The sequence below is a fragment of the Lycium barbarum genome, chromosome 1, assembly GCF_019175385.1.
Source record: "Lycium barbarum isolate Lr01 chromosome 1, ASM1917538v2, whole genome shotgun sequence".
NCBI lineage: Eukaryota > Viridiplantae > Streptophyta > Magnoliopsida > Solanales > Solanaceae > Lycium > Lycium barbarum.
In genome coordinates this window covers 21,275,366-21,295,805 of record NC_083337.1, presented here as the reverse complement: position 1 = coordinate 21,295,805, position 20,440 = coordinate 21,275,366, and the positions used below count along the sequence as shown (strand labels likewise).

Genomic DNA, 20,440 nt, shown 5'->3' with positions numbered 1-20,440 from the left:
AACTTGGAAGAGGCAAACTCGGGATTGGGAAAGATTAATTAACAAGAATTTGGGGCGTTAACCCTCATCTAATGGAAATTGACCTAGGAATAGGCGACACCACTTGTAGCTATATTCGGGTGTTCTTAATGCTCCTAATTGCTTTAGGGATATTCAATTAGGTAGTCTAGTTAGTCTTCGGAAGAAGCTAATTTAGAGTCATTATCCGAGGCTAAGTAATATAAACTCACCATTATTTGTAAATCATGAAATACATTGGATCGTTACTTGAGCGTAGTTTCCGTTGTATCCATGCTTGTGGCCATTGATCATTTTACTTGCTTTCTAGGTTAGTTTACATTTTTGCATTAGTTATAATTTTCTCTCAAACAAAACCAAAATATTATCCATCGTTTGGCTTTAGCTATCATTGGTGAAAATTCCTACTTTTCCTAATCGCCTACATATTGTTCTCTGTGGGATTCGACCCCGACTCATAGTTGGGTAAATATATTTGCATACGACCGTGCCCATTCTAATTAATAGGGTGGATTTGGACGTTATCAAAAATGGCGCCGTTGCCGGGGAACAATTTGGCGTATTTGGGTTAGTTTGGGATTTAAGCTAACTCGCTTTGGTTCAAACTTTCTTTGCTTTATAAAAAAAAAAAAAAAACTGTCCAGTTCTGAAATTTTGTAGAAACTGTCCAGTTTTTGCATTTGCAGAAACTGTCCAGTTCTGAAAAACTGTCCAGTTTTTGCTTCTGCAAAACTGTCCAGTTTCTGAAAAACTGTCCAGTTCTTGTTTCTGTAAAACTGTCCAGTTTTTGCTTTTGCTAAAAAAAAAATGGCATCATATAATGAAAATTGGTTGGATGGTAGTTGTTCATACTTTGATGACCCATGCCCATATTGTGGAGGACCTCACTTTTGGCAAGATTGTGAAAATGTTCCCGGGAGAGAGATGTGTGCACCGTCTCAATCCTGTGATGGGAATATTTGTAATATATGTGGCGGTCAAAATGGACATTGGAGTGATTGTCCTAATTATTTTCCTTCCCCTCCCCCAAGTTGTTCTAATGAAAATACTAGTTGTGCTTTTGAGTTTGATAGGAACAATGATATGGCAAACGAAGGGCAAAGTACCGGATATGAAGGTATCATGGAATTGCTCCAAGCATACTTTGACCGGGAAAGGGAGGAGGAGCGAGAACTCGTCGGGCAATCCATTTTGGAAATGAACAAATCACTTGAGGATGAAAATTTTTCAATTTCCATGGATGTGCCTATTCCTCAAAATGAAGTAGTTGAAGAAGAGATTTCAAATTTACAAGATGAGCCCGAAAATTCTTGTGACCCCAACAAGAGTTGTGAAATTGAAAAGTGGTTCAACTTGAATAAAATGAGCCAAGTCATAAAGAAGAAATCTCCAATACTCGAAAAGAGGAAATTGAGGAAATGTTAAGTGGCATCATGGGGAGAAATGAAAAATATGGAAAAATTGTGGCCAAATGGTGGGAAGTAGTTCAATATGGAGATGATGAAACTATCCAAAACATGGATTTCACCATGTTAGGATTTTTACAAGCTTTGGACGATTCACACCATGAAGAAAAACTTGACAAAGCGGATATTGTGAGCCAAGATTGGCTAATGAATCAAGCTCAACATCTTGAAGGCTATGGGGATCACCGTGAAGGTTTTTCACGGATGACGGAAGAATATCTAAAAAAGCATGTTGAGCAAAGTCAAGAAGTGGAGCTACTTGAAATTGATATCCGGAAATTGGAGGCCGAATTGAATGCAAAGATTGAGGCATGTGACACTCAACATCAAAAGGCCATGGATAGTAATTTTAAGTTGATTTCCAATGAAGAAGTGGTCACTATTGATTTTCAAGAGCTAATGATAAATTACCAACCAACAAATCCAAAAATAGTGAATGATGCCGAGATTGAAGAAATGATACTAGAGTTGCATAAAAAAGTTCATGAAATCGTTTTTGAAGACTCTAGTTCATTTATGGATAAGGATGTCAAAATTCATGCAAATTTGAAATTTGAGCGCGTTGGACCACATTCGAAACATTTTTCAACATTGTGCTTGGTTGATGATATGGAAGTTGAACCAACCAAGCCTATGGAGAATTTTGGAGATGAAAAGAAAAGCGTTTTCATTTTGAAGTTTGCTATGCCAAGAAGAGAAAATGGCATGCCTCACTCACGGGCCAAGAAGTGCAAAATGCGATACTCAAAAGTTGGCCTCTTTGTTTTTCTACCACCGCCCCATGAGCGTCATCAGAATCTTGATTCAAAGTTGGGGCGCAAATTCATATCTTCCAAATGGAAGGAAAAGTGGTACAGGTAACCGTCGTGCCGCGACGTTAACTTAAGCGCTCGGTGGGAGGCAACCCATCGTTTTAAAAATTTTAAATTATTTTTGAAATTTGATATTTTAGAATAGTTTTGTTTATGGTTTTTGACTAATCTGCAAAGTTTCAGAATTTTTGGAGTTGTTTTGAGCAGGTCGAATTTTCGGACAGCCCCAAACCAGTAGCTGCTGAAAATTGCAGAAACTATCCAGTTTCTGCAAAACTGTCCAGTTTCTGCAAAACTGTCCAGTTTTTGCTTGTGCAGTGAGGACACTGCAATGTTTTTAGTTGGGGGTGGCATGTGGAAGCACGCTATATTTTGGTTATGCTTGATTGTGTGCCCTTGTCGGGTTTATTTTGTGACTGTTGGTGTGGCTGTGGATAAATGTTACAAATGGAACTTGCTCAAATTCTTGAAAATTTCTTTCTTTTTGCATGTTGTGGATTAGTCACTTTTGTTATTTTATTTCCGTTCTTAGTTAGGTAGTTTAGGAGTAAAAATGGTGTTGGGATGTGATTTTTTACCCCTTGGCTAATTTTTGGCTTGCTTGGTACCAACTTATTTAAACCTTAACATATGAACTCTTGATTTTTGAAAAAGAAAAATGATTGAAGTAAGGTTTCTTGTTGTGACTTTTAGATTTAATTTTTGGCTCTTACTTTCACTAATTAGTCTCTTTAGGCTATGAGTGACTTTTTGAGTTCATTTGTTTCAATTGGTTCTTGGATACATATTCTACTTGAGTTTTCATGTGCCATGTGTGATGAGGTTTATTTGTGAGTTCTTTTGCATTATTTGTGGTCTAGAACTTGCCCGGAATGAGTTTCAAGGCGAAATCCTAGACTACACTTGGTTTGAAAAATGATGTTAGGCCTTCCTTGAACCGCTTTTGTTGCCTTAAATTTCCTACCCTTGCATATTTTCCCTAGTCAACCCCTTTTGAACCTTTAACCTTTTCTTTGGCAACCATATTACAAGCTTTAACATTCTGTTCTTCATTGATCCATCTTTTGGTACCCTACCTCCTTAAGTGCGTTGAAAGTGCAAACGTAGGCTGAAAGCCTAAGTTTGGGGGTGATAGTTGGAAAAAGTTGTGATGTGGGAGTTACTTTAAGGTGAAAGAAAAAAATGAAGTAGTAAAAAAAAATAAAAAAAAAATTGGAAACTTCCTTGTTATTTTGGAAAAGAAAAAAAAAAGGAAGGAATAATGAAGAGTTGTGAATAAAGGGAAGACTAGTTGGTGAAATGGAAAATGAAGAAAAGGGTGGAAAAATTTCAAAGGAAGTGTGCTTTGATTGTTGAAAATTGTAGTGCTTAGGGAGGTTTTTGAGTCACTATTTCCAAATTATGTTCCTACCTTAACCAAAAGCCTACATTACAACCCTTTAAGTCCTAATTGATTTTGAACCAAGTGTGTCTATATTAGTGGAGAAATACATGAAGGGCAAGCTTATGGTACTACTTGTGCAATTGAACATCTTTGTGAAAGAAGAGAGTTAATTCTTTCTATTTAATATCCCATTGTGTTTTGACTTACATTTTCTAAGTGTGGGATTGTCTCTTGAGTGTGAGGGCACATGCGAATTTAAGTTGTGAAATTGTTCCATTTTCCAATTGAGAGGAATGAACAAAAGAAAGTTTTTTTGTGATAAGGAGTCAAATTTTGAAGCTTTAGTGTCATGACTTGATTGCTACTTTGATCAACTTGGTGTTTGAGCACTTGAAAAGAAAATGTAGTTTTTAAGAAGAAGTTGGTGATTCATATGTTTTGAATTAATTGTTGGTACCAATCAAAGTCATGTTTTTGTGCTTAAAGTAGACTTTTTAACTTGGTATGATGTTGGTGCACTATTGAGTCAATTCCTTAGAAAGATATTTTATGTTTTGAATTGCTTGAAGACAAGCAATAGTTTAAGTTTGGGGTTTGATAAGTTGGTATTTTACCAACTTATCTCTTCTTTAATCTTGTATTTTTGCTATATTAGCTTGAGAAAATAGTGTATTTAATATCATTTACATCTATTTTACAGGTCTTATGTGATTTAGAAGTGATCAGAAGAAACCAAGTGAAAATTTAGTCAAAAAGAGGCCAAATGGGACAGTTTTGCAAAAACGGGACAGAACTGTAAAAAACGGGCAGAACTGCAAAAACTGAAAGTTGGGGCATATTTTGTCATTGTTTTGACTTGGAAAATCTGGGCATAAAGAGAGGCTTAGGGCAACAAAACATGATCATCTTTGGCTCAACACAAGTCCTTGGAGGCTAGGATTTCACACCAACACATTGGAGGAGAAGATTGGAAGCACTTTAATGAGATATTCTTAATCCTTTCTTCTACTCTTGTTTTGTATTGAATATTTATGTGTGTAGTATTTATTTCAATACTTGAATCTCGTTTATGGAAATATTCTTGATTAAAGTTTGGATTGAATCTCTTATTTTGCTTATGTGTTGAATGATTTTATTCCTAATGAAGTGAGTTATTATTTCTTTAATTAATCTCATGTTGAATGATTCTTAAGGGAGTAGCTAACCCTAAGACTTGCCCATTTATTTCGGTTTAAACTTGGAAGAGGCAAACTCGGGATTGGGAAAGATTAATTAATAAGAATTTGGGGCGTTAACCCTCATCTAATGGAAATCGACCTAGGAATAGGCGACACCACTTGTAGCCATATTCAGGTGTTCTTAATGCTCCTAATTGCTTTAGGGATATTCAATTAGGTAGTCTAGTTAGTCTTCGGAAGAAGCTAATTTAGAGTCATTATCCGAGGCTAAGTAATATAAACTCACCATTATTTCTAAATCATGAAATACATTGGATCGTTACTTGAGCGTAGTTTCCGTTGTATCCATGCTTGTGGCCATTGATCATTTTACTTGCTTTCTAGGTTAGTTTACATTTTTGCATTAGTTATAATTTTCTCTCAAACAAAACCAAAATATTATCCATCGTTTGGCTTTAGCTATCATTGGTGAAAATTCCTACTTTTCCTAATCGCCTACATATTGTTCTCTGTGGGATTCGACCCCGACTCATAGTTGGGTAAATATATTTGCATACGACCGTGCCCATTCTAATTAATAGGGTGGATTTGGACGTTATCAATACTCGCTTCGGTGATCCACCAGCTTAAGATTCCCTTTCTGCTGTCTTGGAGAGCTCCGTTGTTCCGGAACCTAGATTTTGGTACAAACCTTCTGATGTATATATATGTATATTTGTCTAGGGGTACGACGGGGCCCTGTCCCGTCATATTTCACTGTTGAAACTCTTAGAGGTCTGTAGACATGTATGTGGGTTGTGTTCAGATTTGATCAGTTCTGTCTATATGGTTATTGTGGATGTTCTGTCGTTGTAGCAGCCTTGTCGGCTTGCATATATTATCGTTTCGTAGTAGCAGCCTTGTCAGCTTGCGTAATATACTGATATGTAGTGGCAGCCTTGTCGGCTTGCGTAGTATAATGATATATACAGTGGCAGCCTCGTCGGCTTGCGTATGTTATTACGATGTGATTGATCGAGGACCTATAATATCAGTCCAATTATGTCTGACAGGTACATATGGGTGTCCAGCTCGGGCACTAGTCATGGCCTACGGGGCGGGGTTGTGACAGATGCTAACTGATATTTGGCACAAATATCTAGATTTATTGTCATTTGCAATTTACTTCTTAGTATTTTAATCGTTGTTTTTAATGTAAATTGTTATATATGAGCTTATGTTGCTATGCTTGTATGAATAGGTACAACAAGGACCAATGGAGGGTATTCCGAGCAGTTTTTTATTGATGCCGAGGCTGTGCACGTTGGTTGAATGTTGGGAAGGAAGTTCCAGCAGAAGGCAGAATCTTACCACTGAAGGGTCTCATACGCTGGCCATGCGTCGCACAACCAGTGCACAAAAACCCCATCTCTGAATCTCAGACATGCCATGAGTTGATTGTGCGACGTACGAGCAAAACACAATGAAGATCATGTGCTGGCCATGCGTCGCATAGCCAACGCACAAGAGGGTTCTGTAATCCTAATTTGATCGGGATTGGGCCAACTTATCTCATATCTGCCCTATCTTATAAATAGTCATTTTAAACATTATATAGGGGGCTTAGACGATTTTTGAGACTTGTGAAACTCTTTATAGGATTTATTCCCCTTCTATTATTTTTCTTTACATTGAAACCCTATGTTATTCATGAATTCTAGCTTCCATTCTCGAATCATGTGTAACTAAACGCCTAACGAACATTGACATTTGACAAGTAGTTTAATATTAGTAGCTTGTTTGTATGCAATTGTTTCTTTACTTCTGTGCTTAATTTCTTGATTGTATGCGCAACAGTTGAGTTCTATTTACTAATTGATACACGTGCTTGGGAAAGACATTATTAGTTTAGAGAAGGAGTAAAGAGACTGTGATCTGATTATCCCTATAGTTAGGCTAGGATTTGTGACTAGGATAGGAATATACTTAGTTACCGCATTCAATTACATACCGTGCAGTTATTGTGTTCGTGATAAGTCAAGACCATAGGAATATAGGAGGCGAATTATCTTGAATCGGCGAGTAGTGGTTCAGAAGAATAGTGCGAGATTAATAATCCTGTTAATTAGCAATTATGAACAAAGTTACTAAGGTAGGATTGCTTGAACGACTCAATAGGATTGGTGAACCAACCACGACCCTGAAATATTTCTAAAATCTTGATAAAAGTAACTCTCAAAGTCGTTTGTAGCACAATTCTAGTTTACATTATTAGTTATTTAGTTTTCAGCATTAAGTTACAAAACAAACAAAGATTTTATGCATTACTTGCATAATTAGTAGCAATAGTTTATTTTCGTGAAAGTATTGGTCATAAGTCTCTGTTGGTTCGACATCCGATTTTATATAATCACTATATCCAAGTATTAACGTCTTGATCTTAGCTGCTACTTGATTGCAGGTACTTTAATCGAATACGAAGGACTGCGAGTCAAAACAATCTTGAGGAATTCTATCCTGAGCCGGAACGTACTTTCAATCGGCATAGGAGAGACTTGAACTTATTGCAGAATCCGCAGTCTCTAGCCAAATTACCTGTGGTCATAGCTAATAATCCACCAGCGAAAGTGAAAGAGGTTGCAGTACCTCGTGTGGCAGATGTAACTTCAACCATTGTCAAGCCCACTATCGAGGGGCATTTTGAGCTAAAGCATCCTATGATTCAGCTACTTCACTCTAGTGGGAAATTCACAGGAATATCACACGAGGATCCTCAACGTCACATCCATACCTTTTTGCAGATTGTGGATACTTTTGCTACTGGAAGGGTCAGTAAAATATATGTGCGGCTGGCACTGTTCCCCTTTTCTCTGTTAGGGAATGCAAGTAACTGGTTATTATTAGAGCTCGCAAATTCTATCACTTCATGGGATGATCTGGCGGTGAAATTCTTGACAAGGTTCTTTCCACCAGCAAAGACAGCTTGACTCCGAAGAGAGATCATGTCATTCAGGCAGAAAAATGGGGAAAATTTGTATCAAGCGTGGGAGAGGTTCAAGGGTCTTCTCAGGGATTGTCCTCACCATCATCAGATGAGTGAAGTTCTGGCACACACATTTATTGAGAATCTGGATGCCCAACATAAGTCATCACTAGACACTGCTGCAGAAGGGCAGGCCCGTGATCTAAGCTATGAAGAATTATTCACATTATTGAACAAGTTTACCTAGAGCACTCCAGACTAGCAAGATGACACAACTAGCAATTAAGCTAAGAAGGCACCTTGTGTTTTGAAAGTGGATAATTTTACGACACTGTCAGCATAGATTGATGCCATACGCACTGAAATCAAGAAGTTAATTGCTGCGCAAGTTCAACCATAGGTGCATGCAGAGCAATAAGCCATCGTCTTTTGTGAAGTTTGTGGAGAAGGTCACACTAGCGATGAATGCCCTGTAAATCCCGCATCCATATACTTTGTGGGTAATGCAGGCAAGGGGCAAGGAAACAACAATCAATACAGGAATTCCTACAACCCGAAATGGAGGAATCACCCAAATTTCAGGTGGAGTGACAATCAAGGAAATCAGAAATTGAACTATGAGCCAGCACATGTTCCTGAAGCCCCCATGAACAGTATGGAAAAGATGATGAAAACGATGATGAGTGATATACAAAAGATGATGATAGACCAGCAAAAGTTGATAGCAGATAATAAGAATCCCGATTTGGAGGTGCAGAATTTAGAAAGGCAGATGGAACAGATAGCTGGTGCACAAAATACTAGACCACCTGGAGGACTTCCAAGTGATACAGATGTGAATCCCAAGCCTTGTAATGCTGTGACTTTTCGAAATGGGAGAGAACTAGAGGAAGTGGCTCCAAAGAAAACCAGTCAAGTAGAAGCTAAAAAAGAGAAGATTGTCAAGGAGATGATTGAAAAAGAGAGGGTAGTCGAGATACCAGTGGCAAATCAGCCGCAGCCCGTGGTTGCAAAGCCACCACCTCCATTCCCTCAACATTTGGCAAGACAGAAAGAAGAGGCTACTTACAAGAAGTTTCTAGATTTGCTTAAGCAGGTACACGTGAAAATTCCGTTGGTTGATATGTTGTAGGGTATTCCGAAGAATGCTAAGTACATCAAAGATACTTTTGCAAACAAGAGCCAATTCATAGAGTATTCCACTGTTGAACTTACTGAGGAGTGCACTTCTCGTATTCAAAATAGGTTGCCCACTAAATTGAGGATCCCAAAAGTTTCACAATTGAGATTTCTATTGGGAAGCAGGTTGTTACTCGAGCACTATGTGATCTAGGTGAAAGTATCAATTTGATGCCTTCATCTATCTTCAGGAAGGTAGGTTTGAGAGTGCCCAGACCAACCACTATAGTTCTTCAGCTGGCAGACAGATCGTTAGCAAGACCCGAAGGCATTATTGAAGATGTATTGGTGCAAGTAGGGTCATTGATAATTCCTGCAAACCTCATGATTTTGGACTTTGAGCCAGATCCGGAAGTCCCATTTATTTTAGGGCGTCCATTTTTAGCTACAGCGAGAGCACTTATTGATGTAGCTGCTGGGTAGCTCACCATGAGAGTACATGACAAAGTTGAAGTCTTCAATGTATACAAGGCTCTAAAGATGCTTGCAATCTATAAGGACCTGTCAGCCATTACTATTTTAAATGATGATACACGAAGGCCCCTCATCACTTCTCATGATCCATTGGAGAGAGCCGTAATGGGTGATGATATTTTTGGTGATTCGGCGGCATTTGAGATAGTGCAGATTCTGGATATGGCAAGCATTTATATTCGTGAAGGCGAGTTTGAGCATTTAGACCAAAAAATTGGAGTAACTTCGAAGTTATCAAATGAAGAGTCTCCGAAGTTGGAGTTTAAGCCTTTACTTGCACATTTTAAATATGCATTCTTAGGCGAGGGTAATACCTTGCCAGTGATATGAGCAGCAGAGTTAACCGACAAAGAAAGGAGGGATGAAAGTTATGACAAATGATAAAAACGAGCTCATTCCTACTAGAACAATCACTGGATGGAGAATTTGCATGGATTATAGCAAGTTGAACGAGGCAACCAGGAAGGATCACTATCCCATTCCCTTCATTAATCAAATGCTAGACAGGTTAGCCAGGCAAGAGTTTTATTGTTTTCTAGATGGCTATTCTGGCTACAATCAAATAGCTATTGCTCCGGAGGATCAGGACAAGACCACATTTACATGCCCATATAGTACATATGCCTTTAAACACATGCCATTTGGTTGTGTAATGCACCCGCGACTTTTCAAAGGTGTATGATAGCTATCTTTTCAGAAATGGTAGAAGATTTCGTAAAAGTGTTCATGGATGATTTTTCTGTATTCGGGAACTCTTTTGAGGTGTGTTTGAAGAATATAGACCAAGTACTTGCGATATGTGAAGAGACTAACCTGGTCTTGAATTGATAAAAATGTCACTTAATGGTCCAAGAAGGCATCGTCCTTGGGCACAAGGTTTCAAAGATAGGGCTGGAGGTTGATCGTGCTAAAGTGAAAGTCATTGAGAAGCTGCCACCCCCTGTGTCAGTCAAGGGTGTGCGCAGTTTTCTCAAGCATCCAGGATTCTATAGACGTTTTATAAAGGATTTCTCGAAGATCTCTAGTCTGATGTGCAGGTTACTTGAAAAGGAGGTGAAATTCATATTTGATAATGTGTGTATCAAGGCCTTTGAAGGTTTCCAGAAGAGATTGGTAACTACACCAATAATCATCGCACTAACTGGAACTTGCCATTCGAATTGATATGTGATGCAAGCGACAATGCTGTGGGAGTTGTGTTGGGTTAGAGATGAGAGAAAATGTTTCATTCTATCTACTATGCTAGCAAGATGTTAGACGCTGGCCAAATGAATTACACAGTGACTGAGAAGGAGCTGCTAGCCATGGTTTGTTCGTTTGATAAGTTTCGGTCCTATCTTGTTGGGACACATGTTATTGCATATACCGACCACATGGCCATTCGATACTTGTTCAGCAAGAAGGATGCTAAACCCAGGTTAATTCGGTGGATTCTTCTTTCGCAATAATTTGATATTAAGATTAAATATCATAAGGGAACTGAGAACCAAGGTGCAGACCACTTGTCTAGATTGGAAAACCATAATCATTTTGTGGAGGATGTTCAAATCCGAGAGTCGTTCCCTGACGAGCAGTTATTTACTATTCCTGCTGTTGAAGTCCCATGGTATGTTGATATTGTAAACTTGATAGTAAGTGGGGTGTACCCTCCTGAAGCCACCTCATAGCAGAGAAAGAAGTTGTATCATGATTCACAGTTTTACATATGGGATGAGCTGTATTTTTTCAAGCAAGGGACTGATCAGTTAGTACGGAGATGCATTCCACAGACCGAGGTGAGTCAAGTGCTGGAGAGTTGTCATTCCTCCCCATACGGGGAGCACTTTCAAGGTGATCGTACTGCCGCTAAGGTATTACAATCTGGCTTTTTATTGGCCCACTCTTTTCAAAGATGCTCATTCATTTGCTAAAAGTTGCGACAGATGTCAACGAATGGGAAACATCTCTGGGAGGCACGAAATGCCTTTTACAAAAATAGTGGAGGTAGAGATATTTGACGTATGGGGCATTGATTTTATGGGGGCCTTTCCCACAATCCTTCGGTAACAAGTACATTTTGCTTGTTGCTGATTATGTTTCAAAATGGGTAGAGGCAGTCCCTCTTCTAACGAATGATGCAAAGGTGGTGGTGAATTTTGTGCGAAAGAACATATTCGCAAAGTTTGGAACCCCACGGGTGATGATTAGTGATGGGGGTTCTCACTTCTGCAGTAGTTTATTGAAGAACCTTTTCACGAAATATGGGGTGAAGCATAAGCTTTCTATAGCTTACCACCCACAAACATGCGGACAGGTAGAAGTCTCAAATAGAGAAGTGAAGCAAATCTTGGAGAAAACTGTGAATGCCCAGAGGAAGGATTGGGAAATGAAGTTGGATGACTCCTTGTGGGCGTATCGCACTGCCTACAAAACCCCCATCAGAGCTTCTCCTTACAGGTTAGTCGACGGGAAGGCATGCCATGTTCCGATTGAGTTAATCATATTGGGAAATCAAAAAGCTCAATCTTGATATGAGCCTAGCGGGAGAGAAGAGGTTGATCTAATTGCACGAGCTTGATGAATTTTGATTTGGGGCGTATAAGAATGCAAAGCTATACGAGGAAAAGATGAAGAGATGGCACGACAAGCATATTCAACATCGTGAATTCGTACAAGGGCATCAAGTACTACTCTTCAACTCTAGGCTGCAGTTGTTTCAGGGAAAGCTTAAGTCCCGATGGTCTGGACCGTTTGTAGTAAGAAGAATCACACCCCATGGTGCTGTGGAAATACAAACTATGGAGGGGTGCGCAAGTTCTTAGTAAATGGGCAGCGTCTTAAGCAATATTAGGGAGGTGCTTTTAACAAGGAGAAGGAGCACCTGCTCCTTGATGATGAATAGAGAAGGATCTGCGCCGTGCCGAGACGATAAATCAAGCGCTTCTCGGGAGGCAACCCAAGTTTGTAATATAACAATTCAAAATAAAACAAAAGACAAAAAGTGTTGTGCCACAACCTTAACTAAGGCGCTGGTTGGGAGGCAACCCAACCTTTGTAGCATATATGTCACGTTCGTTCATGTCGCAGGGCTAAGGAAGGAACGGGAACTCGAAACGAATGCAAAACATCAGGAATCGAGCTCCAGGTTTGTATTGTGTTGGGCCTATGCATCGCATGACCATCGCACAACAGGTAAGCAGGCCAAAAATTCAGCTAAGTAAAATATTCAAAGAAGGGTGTTTTGTGCACTGGCCATGCATCGCATGACCAGCGCACGAGGTCTAATCAGAGAAAAAAAAAATTCTAAGTGTCAAGTTCAGAGAGTGGGGTATTATGCGATGACTATGCGACGTATAGCCAACACACGGGTCGACCTAATTCGATTTTTTTTTAAGAATTCAAACACGGACGATCCCCCAATTCGCCCACACCCCCCCCCCCCCCCCCCCCCCCACTTCTCACAAACTCCCTCTATCTCTCTCTCTCTAAACTCGTCCCAAAACTAAACCTAAACACTAAAAACCTTCCCCATATCCTCTTTATCCCTAAAGAAATTCGTATGCATTGTCTCATATCTCAACAAAGGTAATTAGTCTTCATAGTTTTTTCATGAAATCCCATTCCCTTTTCCCCCTTTGTGTTGATTTTGAGATTAATGAACTTGGGTTTATGGGGTTGGGCGAATTTGGGTGGGGATTTGGTGTTGTTGTGTTTGAAATGGTTATTAGATGCAAGAAAAATGATTCCCAAACAAAAGAGAGGGTTCTTCAACCCTCCATTGTTGCAAAACCCAAGGGGACAATTCTATGCCCACAAGGTGTTTGACAAAATTCCTAAACCAAGTTTCTTGTGATTTTTGTGAAGTCTTGAGTAGCAATTAAACTTGAAACAATATTCGAAACCTTGGGGCATCACCATTAACTCCCATAAGTCGAAAAGCACTAAAAGTAAGGGTGAACCACCAACCTAGGTCCTCCAACATGATTTCCCATGTTTTGTAGTGTAGTTTTTCTTTAATTTTCATTCTTTTTACTTTAAGTTAGTCAACTTCTTTGTTTCAATTTTGGTACCATAGTTTTGAATTAAGTATGGGGGTGGTTCACCTTAGGATGAGCTTTAAAGTCAATAAAGCCATAATAGTACCCGAAAAGTGAAAAAGTTGAAACGTCAATGCATGAACACACGACTTGCAATAAGTGTGACGACCCCACATGGGCTTAATTTGCTAACGATAAGTTGAATTGTTTGTGCTATGAACTTAAATAGGTACGATGGTAACCAAAGAAAGGGAAAGGTTGATGATTTAGGCCCTTTACAAGGATCAAAGAGAGCCAGAGGGGGCAAGGCCACTGCCACTAAGAAAGGGGCAACAGCCTGCAGTAGCAAGCAACCGGTAGTCCCCATTCCTCGGGCTTCTTCCATGAGGCCTCGTCCCACTTTCGTAGGGTCTGGGTTGGCCGAACAATGGTACAAAATTTTTCCTCTGGCTGATGGATACATTCATGAATGGCCTGTCAACAAGGTGGCGTTTAAGAAGAATTTCAGGGGGATTTACAACCAAATAGTCGAAATAGGCTGAAGTTCTGTATTTGACAACCCAGGGCCGGTGAATATTGATATGGTTTTGGAGCTTTACGCCAATGTCATTTTGGAAAGAACAGAGGGTGGTGAGCCCCATCTTTCTGTGAAACTGAGAGACGAATGGGTGCCATTGACGGCATCCACTTTGTGTGCACAATTGGGAGTTCCTGACCATCCAGTGGAGCCATTGCTCGAGTTCATCAAAAAGACTAACTACAAGGCCATTCGGGAAACTTTATGTGGGCCTGATTCCAAGGCCAAGTGGGCTAGATATAGAGAGAACTCGAGGAAGCACAAGACGATGTTCATGGGGGATTTCATGAAAGAAGCCCGAGAGTGGCTAAGGCTGTTGAACTATCGCATCATGCCACTTGACCATTTTACTACTGTGCTGAAGGAGAGAGTGGCCATTATGTACTTCTTCTTGATAGGGCAACCTATCAACATTGGGTATTGGATGCTTCAGGATATGATTCGCATCAGGGAGGGAAAATCCCTTAAGCTCAGCTTTGGAAACACACATGCAACATACTTGAGGAGGTTGGCCCCTCATTTGAAGAGTAAGCATGATAGGGTACTTGAGTGCTCAAACAATGTGATTGACATCTCTAAAGTCATGTATCCTGATCAGTGCACTAAGATGAACTTGCTCCAGCCCAGAAAAGTCTGCCCAATCTACTGTGCTATTGCAACTTTACAAGATTGCGATGATAGCTTGTGATCACTTTGAGTTAGATGCCTCAAGTGTGTTCGTATAATGCCCTCACACCACTTACTCATGAGTTCTCATTGGAGAGGAGGGCAAGCTGCCAGCTGATGAGGATTTGTGCTCCGCAGACCTTATAGTAGCCGAGATGGAGGAAGGTAGTGAAGAAGAATCTCAAGCACAGGATGCTGATGATGATGAGGAATAAGATGTTGAGCCGTCTCATAGCGAGGCTGAGTATGATGAGGATGATGACTAGGCCCTAGTGGGCCTCAGAGAGTATTTCTGTCATGCCCCAAAACCCACCCTAGACGTAACCAGCATCTGACGTTATGAACAGCATCGGAAGAACCTAAAAGATGCAATACTTGAACCCACCAGGTTCAATATTCACCTCCAACCGTTTATAAAATAAATACAATCAAATCATGATATATGAATTAAATCAGCGGAAATCTTTAATATTATAAAACTTAATCAAAACGTGACGAACACCCAAGAGTTAAACAAAACTCAACAACTACCTACAAGAATGTGTACTATGGAGCTTCTAAGATAAAAGAGTAATTGTCTGACACATCGGGATGCAGCCCGAAAAAATTAGAATAGTAAATAAATATGATAAGGGGTGTCCCACGAATGAACATGTGGGCTCACCAAGTCAGCAGCAACATCAAGTCCTTTCTAAAAGTTTTGAGTATCGAGAACCTGCTCTTCTCCATTACCTGGCATACCATCAAAAACAACAATGGTATGCTTGAGTACTTTGTACTTAGTAAGTGTCTAAGGGGAAATAGTTAACAAAATAAGATATGATGTTTAAAATCAATAAAATGATATCAATGAAAATCACAGTTCAAACCCAGGGATAAATAAGTCAGCACCATTAGAGAGTCCTCAGAGAATCCAACAATGATGGAAACATTAACTTAACTTCTTACCATTTACCAGACCAAGTATTTCACTTACGAATTCAATATCACCACAAGCCACTCACAGGCAACAAGATACAAAACAAGCCACTTATAGGCCAATCAAAGTACGAAACAAGCCACTCACAGGCCAATCAATCAATCGATACTCAGGGTTAGGAAATCGCGGAGGCTAATCGTCCTCTGGACTAGCACAACAATAGATATTCCAATGGAGGCTAATCCTCCTTTAGACTAGCACAGGAACAAATAGTCCAATGGAGGCTAATCGTCCTCTGGACTAGTACAACAACAAATAGTCCAACGGAGGCTAATCATCCTCTGGACTAGCACAACAACAAATGTACAGGGAAACATACCTCAAAGGTCAATTGTCCTCTGGACTGACACAATAATAGATACTCTGGGCTAGGAAGCAACGGAGGTCAATCGTCCTCTGGACTAACACAACAATACTCGTATCGATACGTTAGGATCCATAACGGCTAATCATCCTTTGAACTAGCATAGCTGGCCTATACAGGCCTGAACACAAGCAAAATACAGATCATGGCATATTAACCGAGTCAGCAATCATGGCTTAGAGCTGAATTTCACTTCTCAAGTCATCATCTCAAGATAGAGGCATTTCAAGTCATTACCGATTAAGAAATCATATTCAAATCTCTTATTCAATTTCAAGTCCAAGAAACCCATTCAACAAAAAAATAAGTTTGAGGTACAACCTTTAGAAAATTGAGTTCAATCATCCAATAATAGGAAAAACGAGTTTCACAAAGTAGTATAGTTCATATAAGGTTCGATACGGGTTTGACCTTACGCACGCATGACCTTGTCTAAAAGAATCATATTTAATTCCAAAAGAACTACAACCAAACAAGAGTTATAATCATGTTCATATTCTAGAGGAAGATTTCAAGTCAGAAACAATCATCCACACGCTTTAAACAAGATAACATACTTCAAAAAAAAGGGTTTTGAAATATAGACATACTTCAAGAAAGATTTTTAGGAAATCTAGACATACTTGAAAAGAAATTTTTTGAAATATAGACATACCTCAAATCCCACTCAAACGCACTTCCTAAGATTCAATAATCACACTTATTGAAGGAATCTCAACGTCTCCAAACATCCTTTTCTTCTTCTCTTTCTTGGGTTTCAAGAATCTAGGGTTTTTGGAATATGAACTAGTGTTAGATTGATGTAGAAATGATAGGAATTGATCAAGAACTTACCTTATATGTTTTGGGGAAGCCCTAGGGTTATTTCTTCTCAAAAGGTCGGTCAAAGATGAAGTAGTATGAAGGTTTAAGAAAATTTCACATTCTGGGGGTTTTTATAATCGAGCAAGGTGCATGACACATCCCGTGAATCACACGTTTGACCCATGAAATGCAGCCCTTCCGTATGACGTGATAGAGGGGTGTGATTTTTGGTGTTCATCCTGAGACTCGCAGGATTGAACCGCGGCATGGTCCCGCAAAATACATATTAGTAAAATAGACATAACGTTTTACTCATAAGTCCGTTTAAGCTCTACTTTATATCGTTGGAAAGGTATTTCCAAGATATACAACTTCTATTATAAGAAATTTTCCCAAATTCTCAATGCATTTTGACGAAATCGGCCTACAAGACAGGTGAAAAAAACTTAGGCGATTTTAAGAACTCTTACGAACTTCACTACTTGGTTTGATTCTATAACGACTATCTTCCACCCAAATTCATCCCGAAAGGACTCATATAGTTAAAATATCAACTTAATACTGTTTTTCATGCATTCACACCTAACTTGAATTTATGGGTGCTACAATTTCTTGCCTTTGTTTTAAAAAATTTCCATCTATATACTTCGAGGGCAAAGCATGATTTAAGTGTGGGGTGGGAAATACGTCCCTTATAACAACGTTTTTTAGGCTGGTGATCAAGTTGCCGTAGGCTTCTTTTTGGTAGTTTTTGAGTCTTAGAGTCGAAAAAAAAAAGTCAAAAAGATTTCTAATTTTCTTGTTTTAGGTTTTCTTTGTAGCTTCTTGAGTCCTTCGTTAGTGGCACACACCATCCACCCCTTTGGGTTTTCTTATAGCCTCGGTTCTTTCTCAAAAGAGTCGTAGGAGTCAAGCTTGTTAGACCACTTGAATGCTAGGTGCTTGGGCTAGGTGGAATGTGAAAACCATGAGTTTTTCTTGATGATTTTTAAAATCATGCATGAAAAGAAGTAACCTCTCTCGAAACACTTTGATAGTGAAACGCATTGACTCATGTATGACCCACTTGGCATAATGTGTAATAGTTGCTTGATCTAAGGATTGTACGAATCTGTTTTGTATTAATTGTGTGTTGTGTGTGATTTTAGGAAACACTTGTATGATCCATGCTTGATATTGATGACTAGAACTTGCCTGGTGTGTTCATAAAGCGAAATTGAGTGAGAAGTTTAGGAAGTGATCTAAGCATATCTTTGTTAGCCGAGTTTTGAAATGTTGCTTGCCTACCCTGTGTATATATATATCCCTAGTGAGCATCGTTGAGCCTTTAGCTTTTTGTTTTGACAACATCCATCTAGCCTACCCCTTTTGTTCTTTTTGACCAATATTTGATCCCTGTTTACTCCTTAGGCACTTTTAATTGCTAATTAGTGGAATTGGAGTTGGGATGTGAAATTAAGGGAGGGTTTGTTAAATGAATTTGAAATGAATTCTATTGGTGTACTTGAATATTTTTGAGTGCTAGTTAGTGGGAAATATAATCGTAAAATGCAAAAAAATAAAAATAAATAAAAAAGAGAGAGAGAGAAAAGAATTGAAAAACAGAAAATAGAAACATTCGAGTTAGTTGTTTGCTTTCTTAGTATTGTTTCCCACTCGCTTGTTGAAAATAGGATAGTGCTTAAACTGAAAAAAATAAATGGCTGTTGATGGGATAGAATGGGTAGCTTGTGGTTGAAAGTCATGGTTGATGAAGAACGGTGCAAAATGAACTATGTTGTAAGGTATTAAAAGTGGTTAGGGAGGTTAGCCACTATTTCAGAAACATATCCTACTCGTCCCTTAGCTTACGTTACAACCATACAAGTCCTAAGTGATCCTAAATTCATCTCACTCTATTCTGCGGAACGGTTACACTAAGAGCAAACCTATGGTTCATCATGTTTGAGCATTGGATATTCTTTGTGAGAGTGAGCGATATTGTTTGCATCTTATGTCCGTTGAAATAATGTCATTGACTTTGTATGAAATATGGCCAACTCTCTTTTTGGTGAGGGCATATAATCAATAGGAGATGGGTGAAGTATTACTACTCGGTAAAGTAGCATACGTTGTGTTTTAAGTGGTGTCGGGAGTCATATGCTTGTTTTTTTAAATGGATCGTTTCTTGAGAGGTCTGGTTGCTAATATTTTGAAATGTGAGAAAATGGTTATTTGGAGCAGTTGGCATGACCTTTAAGAGAATTGGCTCAACGACTATATTTTAATGCGATTTCGAAACTTTCATATCCGCCGAATCCTGATGTAGACCTATTTGAGTGGCATGGTTGTGTAAAGTACTAGGGAATGTTTGATAAGTGGTTGCTCGAGGATGAGCAAAGCCTAAGTGGGGGTGTTGATATTTGGCACAAATATCTAGATTTAGTGTCATTTGCACTTTACTTCTTAGCGCTTTAATTGCAGTTTTCAATGCAAATTGTTGTATATGAGCTTATGTTGGAATACTTGTATGAATAAGTACAACAAGGACCAATGGAGGGTATTCCGAGCAGTTTTTGATTGATGTTGAGGCTGTGCACATTGGTTGAACGTTAGGAAGGAAGTTCCAGCACTTGAAGGCAGAACCTAAGCACTGAAGGGTCTCATGCGCTGGCCATGTGTCGCACAGCCAGTGCAAAAAAACCCCATCTCTGAATCTTAGACAGGCCATGCGCTGATCGTGCGACGCACGAGCAAAACACAATGAAGATCATGCGTTGGCCATGCGTCACATAGCCAGCGCGCAAGAGGGTTCCGTAATATTAATTTGATCAGGATTGGGCAAACTTTTCTCATATTTGCCCTAGCTTATAAATAGATGTTTTAAACATTACATAGGGGGCTTAGACGATTTTTGAGACTTGTGAAACTCTTTCTAGGTTTTATTCCTCTTCTATTGTTTTTCTTTACATTGAAACCCTATGTTATTCATGAATTGTAGCTTCCATTCTCGAATCACGTTTAACTAAACACCTAAATTCTGGGGTTGTGGTTTAGCCATGAGTATTGACGTTTAACTAGTAGTTTAATCTTAGTAGCTTGTTCGTATGCAATTGTTTCTTTACTTCTGTGCTTAATTGCTTGATTGTGATCTGATTATCCCTATAGTTGGGCTAGGATTTGTGACTAGGATAGGAATATACTTAGTTGCCGTAATCAATTACATACCGTGTAGTTATTACGTTCGTGATAAGTCAAGACCATAGGAATATAGGAGGTGAATTATCTTGAATCGGCGAGTAGTGGTTCGAAAGAATACTACGAGATTAATAATCCGGTTAATTAGCAATTGTGAACAAAGTTACTAAGGTAGGATTGCTTAAATGACTCAATAAGATTGGTGAATTGTTAGTTATTTAGTTTTCAGCATTAAGTTACAAAACAAACAAAGCTTTTATTCGTTACTTGCATAATTAGTAGCAATAGTTTATTTTCGTGAAAGTATTGGTCATAAGTCTCTGTGGGTTCGACATCCGATTTTATATAATCACTATATTACTTGTACGACCACGTACACTTGCG

The 20,440-nt window shown here is 39.1% G+C and overlaps 1 protein-coding gene and 1 non-coding gene across 2 annotated transcripts; one reads left to right on the top strand and one right to left on the bottom strand.

The window, feature by feature from the left end:
- Positions 1-7,821: 7,821 nt before the first annotated feature.
- LOC132618624 (small nucleolar RNA R71) lies at positions 7,822-7,928 on the bottom strand. Its single transcript, XR_009574232.1, has one exon. It is a non-coding gene; the product is annotated as a small nucleolar RNA R71 (small nucleolar RNA).
- LOC132610532 (uncharacterized) lies at positions 7,840-9,422 on the top strand. Its single transcript, XM_060324854.1, has 3 exons — positions 7,840-8,017; positions 8,330-8,916; positions 9,126-9,422. Exons 1-3 carry the CDS (start codon positions 7,840-7,842, stop codon positions 9,420-9,422), a joined length of 1,062 nt encoding a protein of 353 aa, XP_060180837.1.
- Positions 9,423-20,440: the final 11,018 nt, after the last annotated feature.